Raw genomic sequence first — 25,271 nt, 5'->3', positions numbered from 1 at the left:
TTTCACACATTTGTGGATGAGAAAGGCACACAGGAGCCTTCTGGAAATCGTAGTACCTTTGCAAAAGCTAAAAAAACAACTAACAGCTTGTTACTGTTTTGGTCACAAATCCAAACAGCAATGTATGAGTTATTATGAATCAAGTCAACTGTCCCAGTTGAAGGCAATACAACTGTTTTTCCAGGTAAGTATTCTTGGAGTGCAAAGTTCACACTGGGATAAAGAAAAATTGAACTTCTGGCAAGTTTCAAAATATAAGCTGTTCTGGGAAAAGCCATAGCATCTGCCCATAGATATGTCTTCTGTTATTGATACCTGTTATCAATATTATGTGTGTCATGGTAGATACTGAGCTTGAGAGTATATTGAGGATGTGTTCTGCATGGTTATCATGAAAATATACAATGTATGTGGAAGTAATCAGGGTGTAATTCTATCCATGGTGACTGGTCTGTCTCTACAGTGCATTCCCAGCTGTGCCCCAAGCAGTCTGACTTCCTGCTGAGGCAATGGGCCTGAGTAAACAGGTACAAAGGTTGTTCAAGCACGTGAGGTTTTATCCACACAGGGGAAAATGCTTGGAATAAAACCCAGTCGTTATCAGGTTCAGGAACAAACAAGACTCGACATTTTCTCTGCAGTCTGACCTTAGATATTATGGTTACTTAAAATGTTTCAATTTTCAGTAGAGTACCTGGAAAAAGATCCATACCCAAATCAGACCTCTGTAAACACAATATCTACTTCATTTTGGTATTTTCTCCTTTAGTGGTCTTCTCCATTACAGTTTTGACCTGAAGGCAATCCATTTTGTTCATTTATATTTCCTGTGATAGATGGCATAGGTCACATATATAGATATGTATAGATAGGTTGTGATTATCTTCTGCTCTGATTCCTTTTCCTCCTGTCTAATTCAGCATTGTGATGATGTTTATAACAACTGGGTCACATATTTGCAGAGTTCAGTTCTTGTTCTTTTTATGTGGAGTCTTTTTTGAATGGAGTCATTATCTTTGCTTTTGTTCTTATCATCCTCTCCTGTACTCTGAAAACACAAGAGTAGCCATCATTCAACTAATTTCTCTTTGCTTAGTACTAACTAAATTTTGCTTTTTTGCAACAGAATCCTGTTCATTTAAAACAGGATGATTTGATATGCTGGTTTATTTGCACCCTGAGTGGACCTCTCCATCAGTGCTGTATGACTGTAGATGTTGTGTTCTTTTCTGCTAGTGTTTTTATGAACTCAGAAAATTTTAAAGGCAAATAATGTAACATTTTTGGCTTTTCTCTTCACGTTTGGGCTTTTTCTCTTTAGCTTAGTAACTTTTGCCAAGTGCTGTATCATCATTCATTTGGCAGTGTTAGGTAGCTGTAATATTTATTGCATTTCAGTAAACCTTCAATGATTCAAGAATTTAAAATAATCACAACAAAACTCAGATCAACATTGTGCTAGAAGTAAATGTATTTTCTCTTTGAAATTGTGTTCTGCTATAGAGGAATCAGTTAATCTCACGTCTCCTGGTTCTGGCATAGGTGACAGGGCTGTTCCATGATCCAAGCATTGGCAATGCAATTCACATTGTGCTGGTCCGGCTCATCCTCTTTGAGGAGGTGGAGGTAAGGTTTTTATTGACCTCCAAATATCACAAATCTTTTGGGTTCAATGCATTGAGCTGTAATCTTATTTGCTTAGAATCATGTTTTAAACTTACTCTGTTATTAACCTTTAACATGTCTAGTTTTAGACTAAATGCTGCCCCAGATAGCAAAGTATTTTAGCTGATGACTTCAAGTATTTCTGCATAAAATTACATAGGAAAATGTAATTAAAACAGGCAGGTTAAGAATGGGGAAATGGAATCTCCCCCCGTGTCAGAAGAACATGGGATGCCAAAGAAGACTAGATGAGAAACAGAAACTACACATCAACATTCAGGATTTAATTTTCTAATATTGTCTGACATGTATTATGAGCTGTAGCACTATGCTGTTTGCAGTTCTCTGAAGAGGTAAATCACTTAATGTGCAGTTCAAACACATATTTTTATTTTAAAATCTCTTCTGAAACAAAGAAAAATGAGGACAAAGTAAATGTTAATTGCTGTAATTAGCTGTATAGTGGTAGTTTCCAATGTCTCTGTTTCACAAATATGTTACTGTGTGCTTAAATACACGCTGATTGTCATGATTTTATGGTTATTTTTTAAATGCTGTGCATGATATAGCTAGCTCTGACCAGAAACACTTTAAAGGGATTTTCTCAGTGGCTTAAAATTCATAACCACAAGCCAGATGGTTCCAGTGCTATTGAAGGCACTACACCAAACCTCAAGGCTATGTCTTCAGAAATATTTGTTGGGATAGAGTCTGCCCAAATAGCTCTCAGTGTAAGTATAAGTGGGACAAAAGCTTGAGCTTGCACCTAAGCAGGACAATTAGTACCTGAGATCCAGTGTGACCTCCAGTTAACTGTATTTGCTAAACTTCTGTGGCTGTTTGGATAAAAAACATGGATTCCTGTTCAGTGGAGGAGTAGCAATGTTGGAAGTAACAGTGTTAAATACCTTTCGAAATTTGTTTTTAAGTTCCCCAGAAATTACTGTCTGGTAACAGTTAATCCCATACTTCGATGCTTGTTAAAAATGAAGCAAACTGAGGCAAGATAAAGTGAGTGTCCAAGACCAGAAATTAGAAAATTCAATTTTGGATGAATTTATTTTGCATACTTTTTATTTAAGTTTTTCAGTAATTTGCATGTAAACCATATAATAATAAGTTGAGGAAGAAACATTTATGACTGCATTGTTTCTCTTTGGAATTGAAAAATATTGTGAAATAAATACTCGGTTAGAAGCATAATTGTTGTCTGAGTATGACAGTGTTCACATAACATTGGAAAACAAATTTGATCACAAAGTCCCAGAATAAGTAATCTTCACCTTCTCTTCAGCAGAAAATTTGATTTCAAGAGAATATAAAATGTTTTAAAGTTTCAGTTTAGTGTTGGGTCTTATGAAGCTCATTTATCAAAATGTATGTATAGTTCTGCATTTTGTAATTTTTCCTTTAGCTGGACCAATTACAGAAATGTCAGCATTTTAACTTAATATTCAATGTTAGATAAATAGGTGTCATTGCTCCTAATGGTGGCTTTAGCTTTAGGCAAAAGCATAATCGATTACATTTAGATTACCCATTTTCACAACTGACTTCAGTGAAGTGTTACTGCAATGCAGTGTGGTCTTTACAGTAATATATTCCTTCATTTCCCATTAGCAAGGCTTGAAGATAGTGCACCATGCTGATAAGACATTAGCCAGCTTCTGCAAGTGGCAGAAGAGTGTCAATCCCAAGAGTGATGTCAACCCCACACACCATGATGTGGCTGTCCTTCTTACCAGGTATGACAGCAGTGACTGACTGTTGTTCAGTTGCATTTCTTTGGTGATGATATTTCCTTTATAGGCTCATGCCATCGCTTAATTCATCCTGCACACAGTTCAGAAACATGGTCAAAGTATTTATGACACTATGTGTGCACAGGGGTTAGAGATGCATCTTAGTCACAAAATAGAGATTTTTGGGTCCCGAGAGATGAGCAATTTCTGCAGCTCAGGTCATTTTTCCCACTTGATCCTGTCTCATTTTGTGCTGGGTGATTGCTCTATTCTTCTTTGAGACAATACACCAAAACAAGGTAGCATGTAGATGAACAGCTCCTGAAGAAATGTGCAGGGGCAGCTCAGAAAGGAAGAGCATTGTGCAAACATGGTGCCATTCATTTTTAAGCTTTAAAACATACGATTTTAAAATATCTCCTTATGTAAGGAGACACAAAATATTTTTAACATCCAAGCAAGGGAGGAACGGAAAAGTTGAAAGTGAGGTTGTCTGAGGCTATGGAGGGAATTTATGTCATGGCATGAAATGGGACTTCTGCAGGTCTGTAAAAATTGATTCAGTCTTCACACAGGTGGCAGAAAATATTGGGTCTATGATCTAAAAAACCCAGTCCTCGGCTGAAGTCTGTCAGGCAAAAATAAAAACCAACCTAAAACACCCCTCAAGGGGCTCAGCAAAAAAAGAGTCACAGAGTCATTAGGTTGGAAAAGACCTCCAAGATTATTGAGTGCAACCTTTGACCATTCCCCACCTTCTCAAGGTTTTCTCAGTCAAAAATGTTAAAGTAAGAATGTGAAGTCTGACAATGATGTGAGATTTAACTTGTCAAATATAAAGCACTCAGTTCACTTGAATGAAGCTGAGCTATGGTGACTTTGATAAACCATGCTTTAAAATGCTGTCAGATGTGGAGGTTCTAAAACTTTGACTTGTGTGAGTTGGCAATAAGTGTATATATCTAGGCACTACAGCCACATATATACTGGCTACAAATTATGGCAGTATAATGATAGTAGTGCATGTTGTTCTGTACATGTTTGTAAAAGACTTACCCCTATGATTTATTTAAAATGCAAATGAGCACATTTTAAGATGGAAGCTTGCTAACCAGTGTCAGTGGCACTCTGCAGTTGGTTTTAAGGGCTTTAAATGGCACATCTCTTTTGTGATTCCAGAAAGGACATTTGTGCTGGCATGAACCGTCCCTGTGAAACCTTGGGCCTGTCTCACCTGTCAGGCATGTGTCAGCCTCACAGGAGCTGCAACATCAACGAGGACTCTGGCCTCCCCTTGGCTTTCACTATTGCTCATGAACTTGGACACAGGTAGAGGGGAGGGGGGAACTTGTCTGACTCTGATTTGTTACTTGCATGTTAATACTCAAATTGTGAGACAGAAACAAAACCAAAAGTGAGTTAATGTTTCTGCTATTAAAATCAAAACTTAATTCAAAGCAAAGAAATAAGAAATAAATTCCTAAGCCTTTGACCTGTGTTTTACATACAACTATTCAGTATGTCAGGATGGAAAAATTAAGCTACAAAGAAGCATCACACAATCGTGCTAATTTTTCCTAACATGCGCTACATTTCTGTGCAATTACTTTAGATAAACTCCAGGTCAATCCTGGAGATTTACAGAACATTTACAGAAAACAAACCTGTCTCATTATGTCTTGGCATTTCAGTAGTGCAGATTAGCTAGAAAACATTTTTAACTCACACAGTGAAACTCATAGAGAAAAACATAAATTAATCTTATAATAGATTGTATGTATGTATGTATGTATGTATGTATTTATTTATTTATATGAACCAGTAAAATCTTTTTAGAGCATTCTTAGTAAGTGGTATTTTCTGTATAATACTGCTATTGTGGGTACCCTTAAGTCAAGGTAAATAAAGTTCCTGGATATTTAGTTTTAGACATGGTTAATTTTTTGTTATTTTTTTAATAATTTGGTATTTTTGTTTGAATGAAATTTGTCAGAACTTTAGATTTTTGGAAGTGTTTTGGTTGGTTAGATGGTTTATTAACTTGATTTAAAAAAATGGTTTTTGAAACTGTTTTGGCACATCGCTTCTCCTCAGGGCAGAGCATTATCTCATGGATACTCCGGTTTGACTGTAATGCCTGCAATTTTCAACTGGACTGTGTTGCTTGCCTAAGGCACATGTTCATTGTTTTATGTCATTAATTAATCACATTAATTTCACTGTGCACCCAGCTACCAATCAGGATGGAGTCTCTATTTCCTGATAGGATATAATGATGATGATGATGATGATGATGATGATGATGATGATGATGATGGCAATAAGCCTGTTGCCCATTAATTGGCCACTCTTTATTCAACCTCTCCATTTCCAGAAAGGAAGTATAGGTATATAAGTAAATGCTGAAATCACTATGATTGGATCTGGGTGCTGTGGCTTTAAGTATTTTGGTCCCCATAGCCTGTTGCTGGCAGGGAGCTGCTTTCATTCACACTAATGATCTGAAGAGACTTCTTCCCCATAGATTGATCCATGTGTGACCTTCTCCTCGTCTAGCCTGGCTGGCTGGTGACTCTGGGACCTTTGGGTGCTGTGAGGCTCAGAACTGCTGTACTTGCCCTTGCAGGAGTGGTGCAGGGCCTTTCCTTAAGGACTGTCTCCATAAGGAATGTTGTATACTCTAGGGTTTGTTGTCACCCTGTTAACCTCAAGCCAGGTTAGTGTACACACATTGAGAAGTTCAGGTATAGATAAGTTTGTAAGAACAGATAAACAAAAAATAAGAAGACAGACATGCTCCTATGCCTTAGATGAATGCCAAAAGTCAGCTCTTCCCTGCACTGTCCCTCCAGATGTTTGCAGCCTTAGGATTCAACAAATTCTCTTTGTGGGAAAGAGCCTGTCAGAAAGCGGAGACCCTTGCATTTATGCTTCTGACTCATTACTGGAATTGATTCTGACTGAAATTAGCTCCACTTTTAGAACTTTTGAGTCATGATATGATTACATTTTTGAGAAACATAGTCTTAATTAATTTGAACACACGTTATCTGATTCGTGACTGAATCATGACCTGAGTAAGCTCTCACTGCTCTTAGGACTTACATCTTAACATCTTCAGATGTTAACAATGTAGGTGTCAACATCTTCATATATCAGTAACTTTGTATGTTATTATTTCAGATAATCCTTACACTGAGGTGATGAAGAGGCATGTGAATTTATTCAGTTGAATCCCATCCAAACTTTTGTGTTTATGACTTCTGCAAGCTGTTGAATAAAAAAATTTCTCAGCAAGTCAGGGATGCTGGAGAGAACCTGCTATAGAGATCTGTTTGCATAAATTGATAAAATTAAATACGATGAAAAAATAGAGGTTGGAGGCACATTCACTGAACATTCAGTAATTTTGTAAACCATATCTCTGGTGCAGTCTATCAAAAGTTCTATAAATAAAAAAGCAGTAGAGACATAATTATAAGAGAGTCTAAGACAGAATGTAACAAAGCCTCATTTTAGTTAAAGTGGCGTTAAGTTTGGTTTTAAGAGTTGGGAAGCAGTCTCAGATGTAACAGCTGTAACATAACTTTTAGGTTTAAACTGTGACTTCTGCCCCAACTATGCACTAGTGTTTGGACTTCCTTAAAAGTACACAAATATAGTCTATGACAGTCTGTTCTTTATTTTGTGCAGGGCAATATTGCTATGCATAACAGACATGTTTGAAATCCTGTGGGGTTGTATATTTTTCATAGATTTGGGGTCATATGTTCTATGTGTGCATTTTCTTTTAGCAAAAATATAACAGCTATGCAGGGGAGGATGCAATGTAAGTGTCTTTAAGCAGAGTGGAACCTGTAGATAGGTGTTGTGGTACAGAGAACCAGCTGGAAATTTTAGATGTTGTTTTTTATATCCAGTTTTGGAATCCAGCATGATGGAAAGGAGAACGACTGTGAGCCTGCTGGAAAGCGCCCATATATTATGTCCCAACAGTTGCAGTATGATCCCACTCCACTCACCTGGTCACAGTGCAGCAAGGAGTACATCACACGGTTCCTCGAGTGAGTGATCAGCTTGTAGCATTTGCCTAAATTGAGCACAACTGTGCTGGAGTTTAAAGTACATCTTCTATTATAGTTCTGATAATTGCAGGGGGTTTTACTGTGCTTGAGTTAATTTCCGGGGCGGGGGACATACCACTGTCCTGTTGCTTACTTATTTGGGAAAAGCTCTGTATAGTTTTGTAGTCTGGAAGTGAACTCAAGTCTTGTCATATTGGCTTGGCTTTGGTGCAATCTGCAGCTTTTTGTAGTTTCCAGGAGGAAAGAAGTCTTTCCATCAAGGTCACTGATAGAACTTCATAGACTTTGCCTTTGGCCACAGTGCCATGTGTTTGGCTTCAGTGACTATAGTTCAAACCTGTTCCATTCATTTTAGGAGCAGTAATCAGAGACTTTGGGGCCTCTTGAAGCCACTCTGCAAACCATACTGAGCTCATGATACTTTTGCTTTGACAAGCTGTGTTTTGCCATTTTAAAGCTGTCTCTTGCTTGACAGAGAAACTACTTTGTTTGTAGCATTTCAGCATAATTTGGCTGGAATCTAGAAGTATTATTTACATGGGCTATAATCAAAATTATGATTAAGAAACAGATACTAAAATCTGTATAGAAATGTAAAAAAAAACCTGTGGTGGTAGGGAGTTTTCTTAAATACAGAAATTTTTGTCTTTTAGTCGCGGCTGGGGATTCTGTCTGGATGACATCCCTCAAAAAGAAGTTCTGAAGTCCCCAGTCATTGCTCCTGGTGTGATTTATGATGTGCACCACCAATGCCAGCTTCAGTATGGTTCCAATGCTACATTCTGTGAAGATGTGGATGTAAGTGCTGAATGTTTTTCTTTATTCTCCTAGTAAGAATTCCAAGTTCTTGAGCAGCATGGAAATGTATTCAGTGCACCTCATTTACAAGTGCAGGTTTAGAGTCTCATAGGCTAGATGTGCAGTGCCTAACACACTTAATTCTGCATATTCTGGAAGCAAGTTGGTTACACTGTTTACCTTGTATTTCACAAGATCTTTGCTGGATCTTAACTATATCTATGATTAGGTGCCTGTCCTTCAGCAATGGAGTCATTTTGGTTTAAAACTTAAAATACTAATTCTTAGGTAAACGATTAATGCAACATAAGTCAAATGTTAAAATATTCTTCAGCCTTATGCTTTCAATTGTTCAAATCATTCTGGGAACTAATCTTCAGTTCCAGGAAGTTTGCTGAAGAAATTAGGGTTGTGTTCTCTTCCCATACATCCTGATTTTTCCCACTCTTTATGATCTAACAAACAAAATAATATTTCAGTCCCTATGGAAAGTAATTATTTTGAAAACCCAATGTTTTTGCGTGGAACATTAGATATTTATGCAGAAGGGGATAATTCATAGAGTACCCTGTGTCTGTCTCACAGCACAGCAAAACAGTATTGTGGGGAGATGCAAGGGAGCAGTGTAGTCACAACAACCCTCACAAGATCATGGAGCCCTGCAGAGTAACAGGTCGTGTTAGCTAAAGTACATTTGGTATGGTATTTTACTGGTACCTAGAATGTTCTGAGCTCTTTGGGTCTGTACAGCATTTTTATACATAGAACAGCTCAGAAACAGTGCTTCCAAGTGCTAACCCAGCTAAGTGATCAATCCTATCTTTTGAGCAGCAGTGTTCAGTAGATACTGGAGACAGCACCCAGCCCACTGGCCCTGTCAAACACAGATGTGTTTTGGCTACTGGCAGTGCTGGTATGAACACAGCTGTGGACTGGGCACTCTGATGTTGACTGTTTATTCCATTCAGATAATTGTGTGTATCTCCATCTACCCTTCTCTTAGATAAATTATTTCTCATTAATCTTCTCAACCTTAATAGATAATATGATTACCAGCGCTGAACTACAACTGCTGAATCTGAAGAAGGTATTGAAAGATTGCTTTCATTACCTGCTGATACAGTTTCCTTAGTTACTGTAATTTGTCTGTTGGTACAGATAGAAAATTAGGATGTAATTTCCCAGTATTGGCTCAGTCTGTCTCTCCTTGAGTTTTAACCTAATAGGCCTTTACATTTGCATCTCCTGATTAACCAATTTCACAGCTAGACATATGTCAGAAAATTAATTGGTATCGTCTCATTTTGCATTTTACTGAAAGGCCTGTATTTTGTTGGTAGTTGCACAGGCAGGAGATGGAATTGTGAACAGCAGAGTCAACCTGGAATGTTGAATCTTCAGTCTTTTTGTCATTTTGTCTAAGAGGTCTGACTCTTTTTTGTCTTTCCTCCGTTTACTTAACCTTGCACACTGACAAGCTGCTTTTGTTTTGTACATTTTAATGTCTGACTGAATTTGATCCACAGATCCTTTTTGAGAGAACAATCTGCATTTAGCTGAAGATACCCTGGGGTTCAGTGATTACACTTAGCAAAAATGGATAATTATAGTTCAAATAGCAAATTCCATGAAGCACTTAGGCAGCAAGTGTCCTGTGAAGTATATAAATATTTTCCCTCTAATAAGGTAAAGAAAAGCAAAATATGTATTAGATGGAGGAGTTTTCCAAGTCATAGTTAGACCCATAGCTTCCTACAGAACAGCCTGTAGGAGATCAGAGCACTCATCTTACTCCCTTTCCACTGGCTTCAATGAAACTGAGTTTTTGTGGATTCAACTTTCTTCAAGGCACAGACCCTATTCTCATCTGTTGGGTGGAAAGTGTATATCATACTGCTGATGAAAAGAAAACCCATTTCCTTTGCAGCAAGTCCATAGCAGAGTCAAGAATTTCTGCACTTTACCTCCAAGGGCATGCAGTACATACTGCATCCTCGCATACTGCTGTTGTTTCAGTATTCCTAGAGAGGGAAAACAGTTCTGGGACATGGAGATCAATATGGAAAAATCCTTGCAAAGCCAAGGAATTCCCTCTGTGAATCCTTGACTTTGAAATCTACGGGTGCACCTAATTAAAAAAAAATGAACTGCCAATGAAAAGCTGTGTTTGTTTTCTGTGCCGGTTTCTCTGACATCTGAGGTATGGCGCAAGAGTACACTTTATAGACTAAAACCACAAAATATATTCTATGTACAAGAGTAAAAATAAAGGATGACTTTCATAAAGAGAGAAAATTAATCAGCTAGAGCACTTGGGTAGCTCTCCCTTAAGAACCTGTCAATGATGGCTTCACAAGGCCTTCATAAGGAATGCTACCCTTGCACTATAAACAGAGATCTGCAGAACGATGTTTGTCTAGTGTACATTGCCCAGAAGCAGTGAACCAAGATGCAGAGGTCCAGACATTGTATTCCAGCTGGAGTGCTGGACTGCTTTGAGGTGTTTCCCGCCATCACCTTTTTTCTGGTGCTCTTGTTGATAAACAAAGCTAAACACACAATGGAGAAAGTAACTAAAAGGGAACTCTCTCAAAGCTTGTGCCCATTAGCACAAAAAGCTTAGCCATTTTAAACAGAAGCAGGTCAGAAATGAGCAGCCAAACTCTGCATTTCCTACTTGGATGAACATTGCTGCTTGCTCACTGGGGCTGTGTTTTTGGAAGTGTTGCAGTTTATGTGTTGGCTTCCAAATCTGGGATGTGGCTTACTCTCAGAATCCCAGTGGGAGCTGCTAGTGGGATTCTTCTTATCAACTCCTTTCTCTGATGACACTTGGAGCTGTCTCTTCTTCACAGGCTGATGCTGCCAGCTCTGTTCCCTTTTCCAGAGCTGAACTATGGCATCCAAACAGCCTGAGTCAAGACTTGGGCTTTTGCTTCTGCTGTTCCCATTGGCAGTGTCCAGTCCCTCTGAGAGCCCTGCTTTCCCCACCTTGGGAGTGGTGTTTTGTGCAAAGCCCTGATCAGTCAGGAGTTCCCAGCATGCAGGGTTCCTGTATGCCAAAGAAAAGCTGGTATGCATGGGAAGTGAAGAGGTAGAGGTGGCCTCCAGCTCTGTCCTCCCTTTCTAGAAAATAATTCTGAATGAGTGAAGTGGATTTGGTAAAAGGTAGCCGGAATGTTTCTTGCCCTGCTTTCTTTGTTGCCTCTCAGGAGTTTGTGTCTTTTCTGTGGAGTTTAGCCACTGCACATGGAGCAGCAGCTGGAATGCTGTGTTTTATTGGCAACCTACTGCATTAAACTGGCACCAGTTTCTGAGTTGCTTAATATGCAAACATTTGCTAACCAGAGCCTTCACTCTTCCCAGCCCACTATGCTTTTTTTTCAGCCAACTAGCTGACTGCTTTTTTTTTTTTTCAGATCATTTCCTTGCCATCTGCCAAGCTAATGTTTTAAGAGATCTGATCACTTTTTCCTCATCTAGTTTTGGGGCCTCCATTAATACTGTTGGAGACACAATGTTGTTTGTATTTGCCTGGTTTCCATAGCCTTCTTTGAGTTCACTGTATGTTTTCAGGCAGACAGGAATGCAAAATTGGAGACTGTATTGGTTAGTACTCTTCAAATGAAAGTTGTTCAATTTTCTGTTCACCTTATCTGCAAAAAGTATTGACCAAAGTTTGTTATGCCATTTTTCTTGTATTTATCTGGGAGCTGAGCAGCCAAACTGGAGAATATTTGAAGTCACACAGTACAAGGAATTCACTTGATAGTATTTACCATTTTTTATTTTTCCAATAGTCCCTTTTTGCACAGTAATGATGAGTACCTGAATTTGGACCCTTGGTGGTTCCTATCTTATGAAAAACCCTGATCCCTCTGGAAATACAGCCCTTACAAGGTGTTTTAAGTGGCTGTACAAAACTGTGGGAAGCTTTTGAAAATCTTTGCCATGGGAGTTCAGCCCTGCCTCAGACTGCTGAAGTTTTCTTTCTTTTTCAGAACCTTTGCCAGACACTCTGGTGCTCAGTGAAAGGCTCCTGCCGCTCCAAACTGGATGCAGCTGCAGATGGCACTCGGTGTGGAGAAAACAAGGTGACTGTGAGCCACTCTGTTTGCAAGCTGTGCTGCCTGCCAAAGTGCAGATAGGAGCTATGAGTAGCTCTGCCATTGTTGAATGTGAAGGAGGGTCATCCTGTGACATCTCCATTTACATTTCCACTTAAGTGTTCAACCCTCGTAATCTGAAATAACAAGTAGTTCACAGAAATATTTCCCTGTGAGAATGATCTGAATCTCTTTGTGCTTTCTCTTCTCTCCTCAGTGGTGCTTCTCTGGTGAGTGCATTACAGTAGGGAAGACTCCCGAAGCAATCCATGGCGAGTGGGGCCTTTGGTCGTCCTGGTCCCATTGCACAAGGACATGTGGGGCAGGAGTTCAAAGCGCAGAGCGGCCATGTGATAATCCAGAGTAAGTTGAGTGCACTCTTTCCCTACCTTCTGTTTAAGATTTTTGAGGTTCTTAGAACATTGGAAACTCTTTTATATCAGACTGTTACCAGCAGGTCAAGCCACATCAATACATGTCACAGATACTGACACCTCTCTTCCCAGTTAGATATACCTGTGTGAAATTCAGCTGGCTTATCTTTTACAGCAGTCATCTTGTTCTGTGTTTCTTGCTCTCCACAGAGCCTATTTTCACACAAAATCAATAAAAAAAACCAAACATATTTAACATTTAGGCTTTGCAGAAATAGTGTAAATATTGCTTTATTAATACTGCAACGAGTAAAGAAATGTCCTTAAACACCAGGTAAGATTAGTTTCTGGCAATCTGATCCTGAGGACTCACCTTTCATGTTTTGTTCTAGTCATCAGCTTTGTTTGAGCTTCAGACACATGAATTTTCAGGTACAGAACATAAAAGGCAGAATTCCCTATTACATATCTAGAGTTCATGAAGAGTCCACATCTCATTTTCACAAATCACTAACAGCAGGAATCATTTGTCTTTTTAGAGAGGACTGTCAAATGCACTGCAAGTATGGGATTTAAAGAAGTCCATTTGATAGGTTAGTTGTTTGTGAGCTCAGCTCAGCCAGCCAGGTAATGCCAAGCACTTTTATGGGATAGAGGAGTTGTCTAGATTTCTGTGCTTTGTACTGACATGTTTGAGTACTCAAACATGTGATATGAACAGTATCTCCACCCTGTCAAGGATTCAGTCACCTTGTTGTGCTACTGGGACCTGAAATACGTTGTTAGTTTGTAACTATCTTTTCTACCCACCGTCTCATGTCCCAGTCTCAATGTTCCTTTTCTAGACCCCAGTTTGGAGGAGACTACTGCACCGGAGAAAGGAAACGCTATCGCATGTGTAACATCAGCCCCTGCCACAAGGACTTGCCAACCTTCCGTCAGATGCAGTGCAGTGAATTTGATACAGTTCCCTACCAGAACGAATTCTACCACTGGGTTCCCGTTTATAACACAGGTATGAAGCTACAAATTTTCTTAATATCTTGTATAAAAAGTTAAAGTTACACTCCTATGAGAAACTTCTGTGAGGGTGAGAAGTCACCAAACTGTTTTATAATGAATTAGAGAGAAAAATCTGGTGTGCTCCCATATGCTGATGTGCCTTTTGTGTGCACAAAAAGGCAGTGTCTTCTCTACACCTAGGCATTTTTTCACCTGCTGTGATAATGGATGTGACTGTAACTAGTTCAGTTCCTGAAAAGATATTGCACTAAGAAAAGCTGTTGAAGTCATGTCTGTACTACTAGCTTAGAATAATCTAAACCATCTTTTCCTATGTCAGCCACAGAACAAGAAGTAGGGTAGTGTGGCATAGAGCCAGGAGGTATCACTGCACACAGTGAGCAGAGCTCTTCCACTGGACAAATGTGCTTCCTTGCACATCTTTTTGGAAGAAATACTACTTCCAAACCAAGATCTGCATGGTAGGTGTTCTTGGCATTACAGTGAAGAAATAATATCTGAACTGGTTCAGTATCGTGTTGCCCTGTATTGTAGAGGCGGAATCAAAGGCTCTGCTTTGTGACTTGCTCTGGAACAGCTAGTTATTAAATACAAGGAAAATCATTAGTAGTGTGTAGTTTGATTCTTGGGTTGTGCATAAATGTAGGGTGTAGATTATCCAATAGAATCACACAATAGTTAGGGTTGGAAGGAATCTCTGGAGATCATCCAGTCCAACACCCTGGACAAGGCAGGGTCACCTGGATCCAGGGACACAGGAACACATCCAGATGGGTTTGAATGTCTCCAGAGAGGCAAACTCCACCAACTCCTTGGGCAGCTGTTACAGTGCCCTCCCACCCTCTCTATGTAGAAAAGTTCTTCCACATGTTGAGGTAGCATTTCCTGTGTTTTAGTTTATGGCCACTACTCCTTGTCCTGTCACTGGTCACCACTGAAGGGAGTCTGGCACCATCCCCTTGGCACTGACTTTGAGGTATTTATATGCATTGGTAAGACCCATTCTCGATCTGCTCCTCTCCAGATGGAGCAGGCCCAGCCCCCACAGTCCCTCCTGACAACAGAGAGGCCTTTAATCATCTTTGTGACCTCTACTGGACCTTCTCCAGTAGCTCCTTGCTTTTCTTGTCCTGAGGAACCCAGAACTGCCAAATCTTCCCAATGCACCTCAGGAGCCCGTTGGCCCTTCTGGCTGCCAGGGAACACTGCTGGCTCATGGACAACCTATCACCCACCAAAACTCCCTAGTCCTCAGCAGAGCTGACTCCAGCAGGTCAGACCCATCTGTGCTGGTGCTTGGGGTTATTCCTCCCCAGCAGGGCCCTTTTTGGACCCCATTAAGTTTCTCCCTGCTCAACTCTCCCCCCTGTCAAAGTCCCATTGAATGGCAGCACAACCTTCAGGTGGATCGTCTGGTCTCCACAGTTCCATAGCAGCAGCAAACTTGCTAGCAATGTATTTTTTAATGAAAAAATTAGACAGGATAGGGAAGATCAGGATTAAACTTCCAGTTTCATTTGCTAGTAGTATTTTTCAGCATGTTAATTGCTTTTTCAGTTATTGGCAGTTCTGAATTGATTTCCTAAATTTCAGCTACTGTTTCCATTTCATCTAACAAATACACCATTGAAGATGAAACTAGAGCAGGCAGACTAAAAGGAAAATTTCTGATGAAAGAAAATATGGTTGATAGAGATTTTTCTGGAAGAAATCCCAGTAAAGCCATGATAAATGCTAACAGCTTAATGTTTAGGCCTAAACCAAACTCATAAAACATTTTCTGCTGTCACCTGTCATTGAAATGGAGATTCCAGACCTTTGTTACTCAGGGCGTACTACTGCAGGGTACAGCATTCATTCTGTTCATGTTCTCTCTGTGACAATGCAATAGAACTGGTAGTTCTGCATGTGCATTTGTTACAGAAGGTCTGTCTTTAAAGGACATTGAGGATCATGAGTCAAGTGCTTACTGCAGGCTGGAAGGCCGGGCTGTGCTCTGCCCATGCCGTACTTCAAATAGAACTGTTGGGAACTGTACACACAAACCAGTTCTATTTAAAACACCGTGCTGCTGAGACTGAAATACTTCATATAGAAAATTATTTGCAAAATCCTTCAAATATCAAGGAGATTTCTTTTCTGTTGCTTGAAATCTTTTTGACTGTTTTCACTCATTTTCTCAGCAGCCAGAATTTCAGCATAGATATCCATGTCTTCCCCATTTCCTTGGAGGCCCTTAATGTTTTCACTTTTGTTCTTACATTCCACTATATTTATATACTAGCTTTAAAGTGTTTTCTTGCTGCTAAACTCATAACTTTAAGTAAAATTGACTTCCTCAGATAGGCAGGCTCTCCTGGTAACACTCAAATAAGCAGAGAGCTGGCCAAATCCTATGCTGATTCTTCATCTGACATCATTGTATGACTGAGGGTGGAAGGCTCTCATGGGCACACTGCTTCCAGTTTTGTCCAGCCAGCATTACCTAAAATACATCTGAGAGTTTTCTTCCCATCTCAGTTTCAAATATTTTTTCACCTTCTATCAGTGGCTAAGGATGTCCTGGGTAAAATAACTGCAAATAAGGTCATGAAACAGTGCTGACTCTGAGAGGCACAGCAGTTTGAGCCTTCCTTGTATGTGTGTGTCCAAACAAACCAAGACTTTAAACAAAAACAAACCAACAGTGTCTTGTAAACCCCCCACAAAAATGACCTGATGTTTCAGTACTCTGGAGACTTACACACAATGTCCTCTATATGTACACCAACCTTTGTCACTTCCCTTACTTGTTCTCTTAACTTGTGCAACCCAGTTTCAAGGATTTTTCACATCATTCTGTTACTACATTGTCTTGCTGCCAGGGTGGCTTTGGCATTTGTAGTTAATCCTGCCTGGATCCAAAGCCACCCTGCTGCTCCCTTCCTCAGCTGGGTAAGGGAGAGAGAATGTAATAAAAGGCTTGAGAGTCGAGGTAAGGGCAGGGAGAGATCACTCGCTGTTAATCATTGTGGGCAAGACAGACTGGACTTGGAGAAATTTCCAATTTATTAGAAATTAAATCAGAGTAGAGTAGTCATGGGAGACAATATTCCTTGACCCTTTCCAATGCAAGTCCTTCCATGCAGTTCTTCCTGAGCTGCTCCAGCATGGATCCTTTCCACAGGCTGCAATCCTTCAAGAAACAGGCTGCTCCAGCATGGATCCCTGGTCCATGGGTCCTGCCAGGAGCCTGCTCCAGGATGTGCTTCCCATGGGATCACAGCCTCCTTTGGGCATCCCCCTGCTCTGGTGTGGGTTCTTCCGGGGCTGCAGGTGGATCTCTGCTCCCCCCTGGATCTCCAGGGACTGCTGGGCACAGCTGCCTCCCCATGGGCTGCACCTCAGGCTGCAGGGGAATCTGTGCTCTGGTACCTGGAGCAGCTCCTGCCCCTGCTCCTTCACTGACCTTGTGTCTGCAGAGCTGCTTCTCTCACACATTCTCACTCCTCTCTTCCAGCTGAGTTGTGCAGGATTTTTCCCTTTCTTAAAAACATTATCCTACAGGCGTCACTGGTGGTTTGGTCTTTGCCACTCTCTTGGTGGCAGCAGGTCCTTCTTGGATCTGTCTGGTCTGGGCTGTGTCAGTACTGGAGGAAACTTCAGGCAGCCTCTCACAGAGCTACCCCTGTAGTGCCCCTGCTGCCAAAGCCTGGCCACACAAACCCAGTACAGCTCTTGTTTTGGTATCAGGCATTTTGGGTCCTCTCATGCTGCACTTGGGATATAAAAGGGAAAAAAACCATAGAAACCCTGAATGCACATACAGCTTTTATGTGGAAGTGTCTAGCTGAGGAAATGGATTTGTGAGCCAGTCATTCTGTGACATTTTAAACATTCTCTGTTCTTTCATACAACTGGAAAAAAAGTGTAGAATATCCGAATGGTCACAATGCCCTTCCTGGGTTTAATTTTGTAGCTTGCATAAAGCAATGTACCTAGAGTCTTTTCTGTTGTGTAAATTTTAACTTCACAAGAGATGAAAGGCATTTTTAAATAACTTATGATTTAATAAAACAACCAGCTTTAGCAACCAGTCTCACAGAAAAGCAGTAAGTCACATCTTGCTGTTTCCTAGCCTACCTATGTTTGAGGTTTCAATTGAGAATTTTCTGGTTCACGTGGCTTTATGCCTGTTGGGGAAAATACATGGTCCTGTTAAAGAATTGCTCTGGACCTCAGAAAGGTCTCAAGCTGAAGCATCAGAATACCCCTGGGAACCTTAAAATGATGGAGACCTCCAAGTTCAAGGGTGATAAACTATCCAGCAGCCTCAGCAGGATATTTTCTGAATTTTTCTCATGACCCAGGCCCCTATTTTGGCACTTTTGTCAGACTTCAGTATGTATCCACTTCTCTTTCCATCAGACTGACCCCATGTTTATTTATTTCATACCATTTGATAAATTCCATTTCTGTAAGACTGATAGCTTCTCAGGGCTTAACTTTCATCTATAAGTCCTACATTAACTCATATAATTACCTTTATTTTCTGTATCAGTGCCAAGATCACTTAGTGTACAGTCAGATAGGGGTTGTGTTAAAAATGTTTGAAACTTCATATTTCTTTCAAAATATTTCTGTGTACCAAATAAGATATGTTCTGGTACAGTCACAGGGGCTGAGCTAACAGGATGAAATAATGTTTCTTCTGCCCCTGTTTAAAAATTAAACTTCATTTTGGAGCTCCAGGCATGGTTAAAGTGATGAGTAGCTTCACCTCAGCTTTTTTTCCTATTTTGCCTGTTTGGTAATTGTCTTTTCTAATTTTCTTTGTTTGGGATTTCCTCAGCCAATTCTGAGTTCTTACAGATATGAGGGGTTGAAGAGAAGAGGCCCACCTCTTTTCTTCCTTGTGAAGTTAGGAAAGATATTGAAGCCTTATCTTCTTCTGACAGACACCTTAATCACGTCCTTCTTAGTCAGGGTAAGCTGGATCCCTCCTGCATGTGAACTCATGGGAATCAACTGTGAGGTAAACAAATTTAAATTGGGAAGGAAATATGTTCCTTTCTACTTATCTTCATGTTGTTCTGTTTACACTTGGTGAATCTGAACTTTTTCTTAATATACAGAGGAGAAAAATATCATATGCCCAGATTTCAGGATTTTCACTCGGCTTTGCTGATTTACTTCTTCTGTCCCATTCTGATTACAGTTAAGTCACTGTGCCCTTTCAGGGAGCTCTGTGGCTTGGGATTCCATTACATCTATGTTTCCTCTGTGTATTAGGGGATTGATCATGTCTCTGGTCAAATCAGCAGCAGGTGTAAGATGTGGACACTGCATAAAAAAGCAGGTTGTAATTTTTCTGGGCTGCTGAGTGTTGGTGGCACTTCAGCAAAAATGTTATGTCCAGCTGGGAGCAAGGCACTGTCAGGAAGGATGCAGCCAGACTGAAGAAGGTTTACAGGAGAGCAACATGGAAGTCAGAAAGTCACTGAGAGGGACTTTTTACAAGGGCTGGTAGAGATAAGACATACAGAATGGCTTTAAATTGTCAGAAGGCAGGCTTAGATTAGATATACGGAAAAAAATCATTACTGTGAGGGTGGTGAGGCACTGGAACACATTGCCCAGAGAAGTGGTGGGTGCCCCATCCCTGGAAGTTTTCAAGACCAGGTTGGACAGGGCTTTGGGCACTGTGGTCTAATGGAAGACGTCACTGCCCATGGCAGGGGGGTTGGATGATCCTTTAGATTTCTTTCAGTCCAAAACATTCTATAATTCTGTGATTCGAAAAACAAAGATTGAGAAAAGCAAGTTTTGCTCCAGAAGGGAAAACAAGGAGTGAGTTAAATGTCAGCTACTCAATGGAACATTTAAGGGGTGTTCAGCATGTGTAGATCTAGTAGAGACACATGGTCATTACTGAGTGCTCACAGATTGGGCCTAGTATTTCATGCACATGCTGGATGGCAGGAATTTTTGTATATTTTGGCCTAAAAGTTACAAACATGACAGCCTCATTGTTAAAATTGCATCATGATTTAATCAAATTTGCTGAAGTAACTGAAAGTGAACTAGATGTTTTAATGAGCTCCTTCTGAACAATCCAAGTGTTCCTATTCATCTGAGTTACATATTTTTTAGATTTTTGGGTCTGAAATAAGAAAAAAGGCTGAACTCAGTACAAGTCTTCCACAATTTCAGGAAATGTATTTGTTTTCCTTGTGTGTGAGTTTAGTATCTGGTCTGTGTTTAAAATATTAGACTTTTGGAGGTCATTGGCTGATTCTGACACAGTTTATTTACAGTCCTAGAAACACAGAGCCAAGGGCCCTGAGCTCAACCATAATAAATAATAATGATAGATAAATAAATTAATAATTTTAGATAGTGAATGCCAAATACAGTGGTAGTATAATTTCCTCAGTGGTGGCCTAACCTAACCAGCCTTTCTTCAGATGAAAAATCAAATAAATCTCAGATAGAATTGAGCTATGGGTGGAAAAATAAATACCCTGTAATTTCCAGAAGGGCTTCATAGAAAACATATAGAAAGAAAAGCAGTAAAAATCTGTGGGTAGGGTCTAATTTTAGATCAGTTAACACAATCAGGAAAAACAGAAAAGATTTCATACATAGAAAGTATTTGCATATATGAAAGTTTACATGGTTTGTTTGTGTTTTTTTTCTTTTGACTTAGGGAATTATTTTTCTTGACAAACTGATTCTGAGATTTACAGCATCATAGGTTGGCCAGGAGTATGTCAGCACTGTCTGCTTCTTCTTTTTCAGTGATTTCTGAAATGAAATTGCTTGTTTTGTCAACATACAACTAGAAGGAGGTACAGATATCTAAATTCTGTTCTACATATTTCATTAGAAACAATGCAAAGCTGAAATGGCTTTCCATAAAATCTGTGTCTATCAGGGCAATTCTGAGCATGTAACAGAGTACCTGGAATTGTAGGATTCTCCTTGTCATATTGGGCTTTGTATAGCAAAATGCTATGTTGGGAAAGCAGGCAAGGTGAAGCAAAATTTAGAACACTAAAGTAATAAATTTAATTACATGGCCAGAAAAAGAATTCTGCAGACAGAAATAAAATCACTTGTGTACTTACTGTGATAGCTCTTATCAAAACAACTGATGGGTGTTATGGCTGGCAGATTTCACAGAGGGGCTGAGGATTGGTGATGATTAAAAACTTTATGTTCTTGCCTGAAAATATTTTTTAGCTCCATCTCTACTGATATTCTTGAGCACAATTCACATCAGCTGGAATTCCACCAGTTGTATAACCAGGGCCCATGCATGTGCTCTGGGTCTCATAACCACTGCACTTTATGAAGGTGTTTTCCTTTGAGAAGCAAGAAGCACAACATTGGTGACAGACTTAAGATGCCATTTTTTCTCTACTGACAAGAGGGGGAAAAAAAAGCCTTCATTAAGGTTTTGAATTTCCTTTACTGCTGTTTTGTTTTTTTTAAAAATTTGTTTTTGTTCCCAATTCTGCAGTGTTTCTGTTTACATTAATGACATTCACAGTACCAAAGCTCAGGCTGTGGAGGATTCAGTTTTTAAGCTGTGGGAACTTTGAGGGGAGGAGCTGTAGTCACCTTTGTGTACTGTGTGGTGTTCTGTGTATGTTGGTGCTGTACAAACCAGAGTAATGAGAGAAAACTTTCCTCCTTCAAAAGGATAAATCCTTTTGTTTGAAATTAATTAGTTTATTTATTTAAACACAGTTCTTTCTATGACACAAACAAAGCCAACGAAGGAGGAAAAGATAAAAATAAATTCATCAACCAGGATGTGGAAGACATAGTTGCACTGCATCCCTCTGAGACCAAGGGAGCAGCTTCTGTCAGCTCTGTCAGGCACAGAATAAAACTCACTTAGCATCAGCACCTCTGCAGCACAAAGGGAGATAGTTTTAAAAGGATTCAAAAATGGTGCCTTGAAGTCACCATTGAGTGGTGGGTTTAAGGCCCACTGCTTTTCTCAGTAAAGCACTTCAGGTTGCTGAGTATGAACAAATCACTTTAGTGCTGGGTGAGTATGAGGTCTTTGAATAGACCAAAACCTGAAGACAAATCATCTGTTGATGTCCTTCATTAATATGATAGTGGATGATTTTTAATTCAGTCAGATAGTTCTAGTTCCACTGGAGAGTTTTCAGAGGGTGTTACAAAGGCAGGGATTATGTCTATCTCTGCTTTGAGCCTAATTTGAGCTCTAACTCATCATCCATGCACACAATTTATTTATCAAACTTGTGCCCTTTGGCTCTTCTTACTCCATAGATGGAATAGATTAAGGCCCTGATCCATTACAGAAAATCTTGTTTCAGAGGCCACTCTCTGTTGCTCTCAAGTTGCTCTTGGTACAACTTTTCCCTGTTGCTTCTGTGGGACATGTATCTGAAAATAGCCTGAGTCTGTGAGAGTTGCAATATTATCCCTATTTCATAAGTTGTCAATCAGGAAAAAAAAGAATTCAATTTGTATATGCTTTCTGTATTGAAACCTTGCCTGTGGCAGTGCCAACAGGTAGTTGAAAATGGTTAACAATGCAGAAGATCAGAAGCAAGCAGCTGACTGCTCTCCTAGAGAGGCACATGGCAGTGATGAAAAGTTTGAATTACCTCTGAAATTAGTCAGTCACCAGCTGGTGGAAAACTTTCTTGTCAGTGTCCTTGGCAATCCCACTCCTTCAGTAATGACAACTGGATTTGCTGGTTTCTCATCCCTTTCTCCATCACATCAATGGGTTTGATGCAGCCTCAGTCTGCAGGGGCTGCTGATGTACCAGCAGCGATGGAGAGCACGCAGGTGTGAGGGCACCAGCCTCCAGCTGCTTCCCACAAATCCACAAGTGCTGTTTATCAGGCCTGTGTCACCCTGGATCTGCTAAATTCTTCTAATTCTGCCAGTTCTCACAAATGGCAGGGAAACTGAGCAAATGGTTCTGCAAAGACCCTGTGCAGGACTTCACTGTCCTGCTGACATATGGTCTGAGGGTGCTTGTTTTCCTTTCAGCAAACCCCTGTGAGCTCCACTGTCGCCCAGTAGATGGCCATTTTTCAGAGAAGATGCTTGATGCAGTCACTGATGGTACTCCTTGCTTTGAAGGAAGACACAGCCGAGATATCTGTATTAATGGCATGTGTAAGGTATTGGGTATGTTTGCATGTTTCTTTCTCTACAATTTAATTTTAAAAAGTTATGGGAAAATGCTTAACATTTTTTTTTTTGTAGGATCAAGACCAAGTACTCCACCTTATTGGATTTTTATAGCATGTTTATAGCAAAAGCTTTCCAAGTGGACATCAGAGTAATTTCCACACTTTTTAATGGGTCTATTGGACTGACTGCTGATTACTTTTGGTGCCTTTTAAATCCTCTGGGTTTTCCCATTATTTTAAAACATCAGTTCAAGAAGATCTGTTTCTGATGAGAGGTATTCACAAAGTATTGTAGCTTTAAAGTTGTAATGGTGTCACCACTGTCTGTGGGCTTTTTATGAAAATGAAGTTTAACCATACACATGTAGCTGCTCTGAGCTGTCTTTTAATAGGATCAGACTTTGCAGCTGAGGGTAGTAAAAATTATTTTAGTCTACAACATTGAATTGAATAATGTTGTACAGTGAGCTAATGGGTAAACACAGAGTATATGGCTCAATAATGTTGTGTATTGAAAAATAATGGTCTCTGCATATTCTGTGTATTGGCAGCAGATTTCTAGGATCATGTGTGTGTCTGTAGGGCATTTGAAGGAATGTTCTGTAAATTCTGTAACTTCCACGGCCTTAGCATTGCTTTTAGTCAATTTCTTATAGATAAAACGAGTATTTTTCTTACAGAGGATATCTTTGCATCTGTGATTTATCTCTTCAAATTGAAGGTTTGTGTCCTGTTCCTCCTTGAAACCTGATAACTTTTTTGCTTTTAGCATCTTTGGAAACAAAAGCAGGACTTGGTGACTTGCGGAAACTATATTAGGTTATCCAGTATGGGGGTTGTATGCCCCAAGCCACTTAATCATATTAAAATGCAACCAGAAGGCACTTCAAGAAGTTGTCTGTTTCATCCCTTTACAAATTGTATTCCTTTTTTGACATTTTTTGCATTATTTTCTTAAAGACTTCCAGTGGTGAAAACTTTACATTTTTAATAGGTGATTGGTACATCCTTTTTAAGCTTTTTATTTCATTAGAATGACAGTGCCTCATAGACCAGTAATAACAGGTGAGTTTTAGCTTTCCTTGCAAGACTTGCGTTAATGAAAGGGAGTTACCAAGACCCTGCTCAAGCTCACAGTGAAGAGATCCTGCCTAACTTTGTTGAGAGCCAGCATGGGCCTTTGAATTATGATGGCTTTGAATGGTTCAAGCCAGAATGACTCATATTTTATCATATTGAAACATACAGTAGATGTTGTATACTATAGCAGTGCTTTTAAACTTCATGTAGAAGAGTCCAATTACTAAATTCAGAAAGACTGTCCTTCTGAAACATTAATTTTCTGATTTCCAGCCCCACTGGACTGGGATTACTATGAATAGTTTCAATTTGTATATGCTTTCTGTATTGAAAACTTGCCTGTGGCAGTTCAGATTTATACCTATTTTACAGATAGCAAGACTTAATCCAAAATGAGAGATCAGAGGTGAAAGGGAAGCTAGTCTAATTGGAGTTTGTAGAGCCCAGATACACTTCAGCATTAACAGTTCCGTGGACCCAAAGCACTTGTGAGAAATTCCCTCCAAGGTGCTGTCAGTGTTGCACATGGTGACTGCTGCTTCACATCTCCTGGCAAACGGGTTAATTTGAAGTCAGGATCACAGAATGAACAATATAGCCATGCAAATTGAGACCAAATGATGAATAGGTAACCCAAACAGCTCACAGTATTGAAAGATAGCATGCTTTCATCTGAAATAGGTACCCAGCACAGCACCTGAGGAGGAGCTTTTTCATAATCTTCATCTAATTTACTAGTATTTGAATCCAGCTAGCTAAACACAATAGAAATGCTACAAGTCATGGAGAATAGATCTGGAAACGCATTTAATATAATTAGTCTGGTACATCATTCTTGCAGTTTGATTGCAACATGTTGCTAATGATATAGAAAAGACATTTACAGCTGTTAATGTGCTGTTCTGATTTTCAGAACTGTATCTCACAAGAGCACTTCACATTTGTCCTGAGTACTAAAATAACACTTCACTTTGGTCTGAAATGGAGAAAAAAATTAAATTAGTAAGATATTAGACCCACTGTCTAAATTGCTCACATGTGATTGGTGTGTAGAGTAGTTATTTTTTACCAAGCGAGTTCAGGATTTTCCCTGGGTATATCAAAACAAGATAAATAGATGCAATAAAGAATTTCATCTTCTAAATTCATCTGATTTCAGTCTGATTTTGCAGTTTGTCATGAATTGTTCAGCGCAGTCAGAGAAACTGGTCTTACTTTGATGGCT

General features: G+C 39.7%; 1 protein-coding gene across 1 annotated transcript in view; it reads left to right on the top strand.

Annotated features, from left to right (window-relative positions):
- Nucleotides 1–25,271, top strand: part of ADAMTS12 (ADAM metallopeptidase with thrombospondin type 1 motif 12) — a 148,506-nt gene that overhangs the window by 76,198 nt on the left and 47,037 nt on the right. The window contains exons 6-14 of the mRNA XM_033520470.1: nt 1,543–1,626; nt 3,286–3,410; nt 4,587–4,736; nt 7,328–7,471; nt 8,146–8,290; nt 12,292–12,384; nt 12,614–12,759; nt 13,616–13,785; nt 22,821–22,954. Of these exons, the coding sequence (XP_033376361.1) occupies nt 1,543–1,626; nt 3,286–3,410; nt 4,587–4,736; nt 7,328–7,471; nt 8,146–8,290; nt 12,292–12,384; nt 12,614–12,759; nt 13,616–13,785; nt 22,821–22,954 (1,191 nt within the window). The remainder of the gene's footprint in view (nt 1–1,542; nt 1,627–3,285; nt 3,411–4,586; nt 4,737–7,327; nt 7,472–8,145; nt 8,291–12,291; nt 12,385–12,613; nt 12,760–13,615; nt 13,786–22,820; nt 22,955–25,271) is intronic.

Source organism: Parus major, chromosome Z (assembly GCF_001522545.3).
Source record: "Parus major isolate Abel chromosome Z, Parus_major1.1, whole genome shotgun sequence".
Classification (NCBI taxonomy): Eukaryota; Metazoa; Chordata; class Aves; order Passeriformes; family Paridae; genus Parus; species Parus major.
The sequence above is the reverse complement of the archived record's forward strand: the minus strand, read 5'-3'. Positions and strand labels throughout refer to the sequence as shown.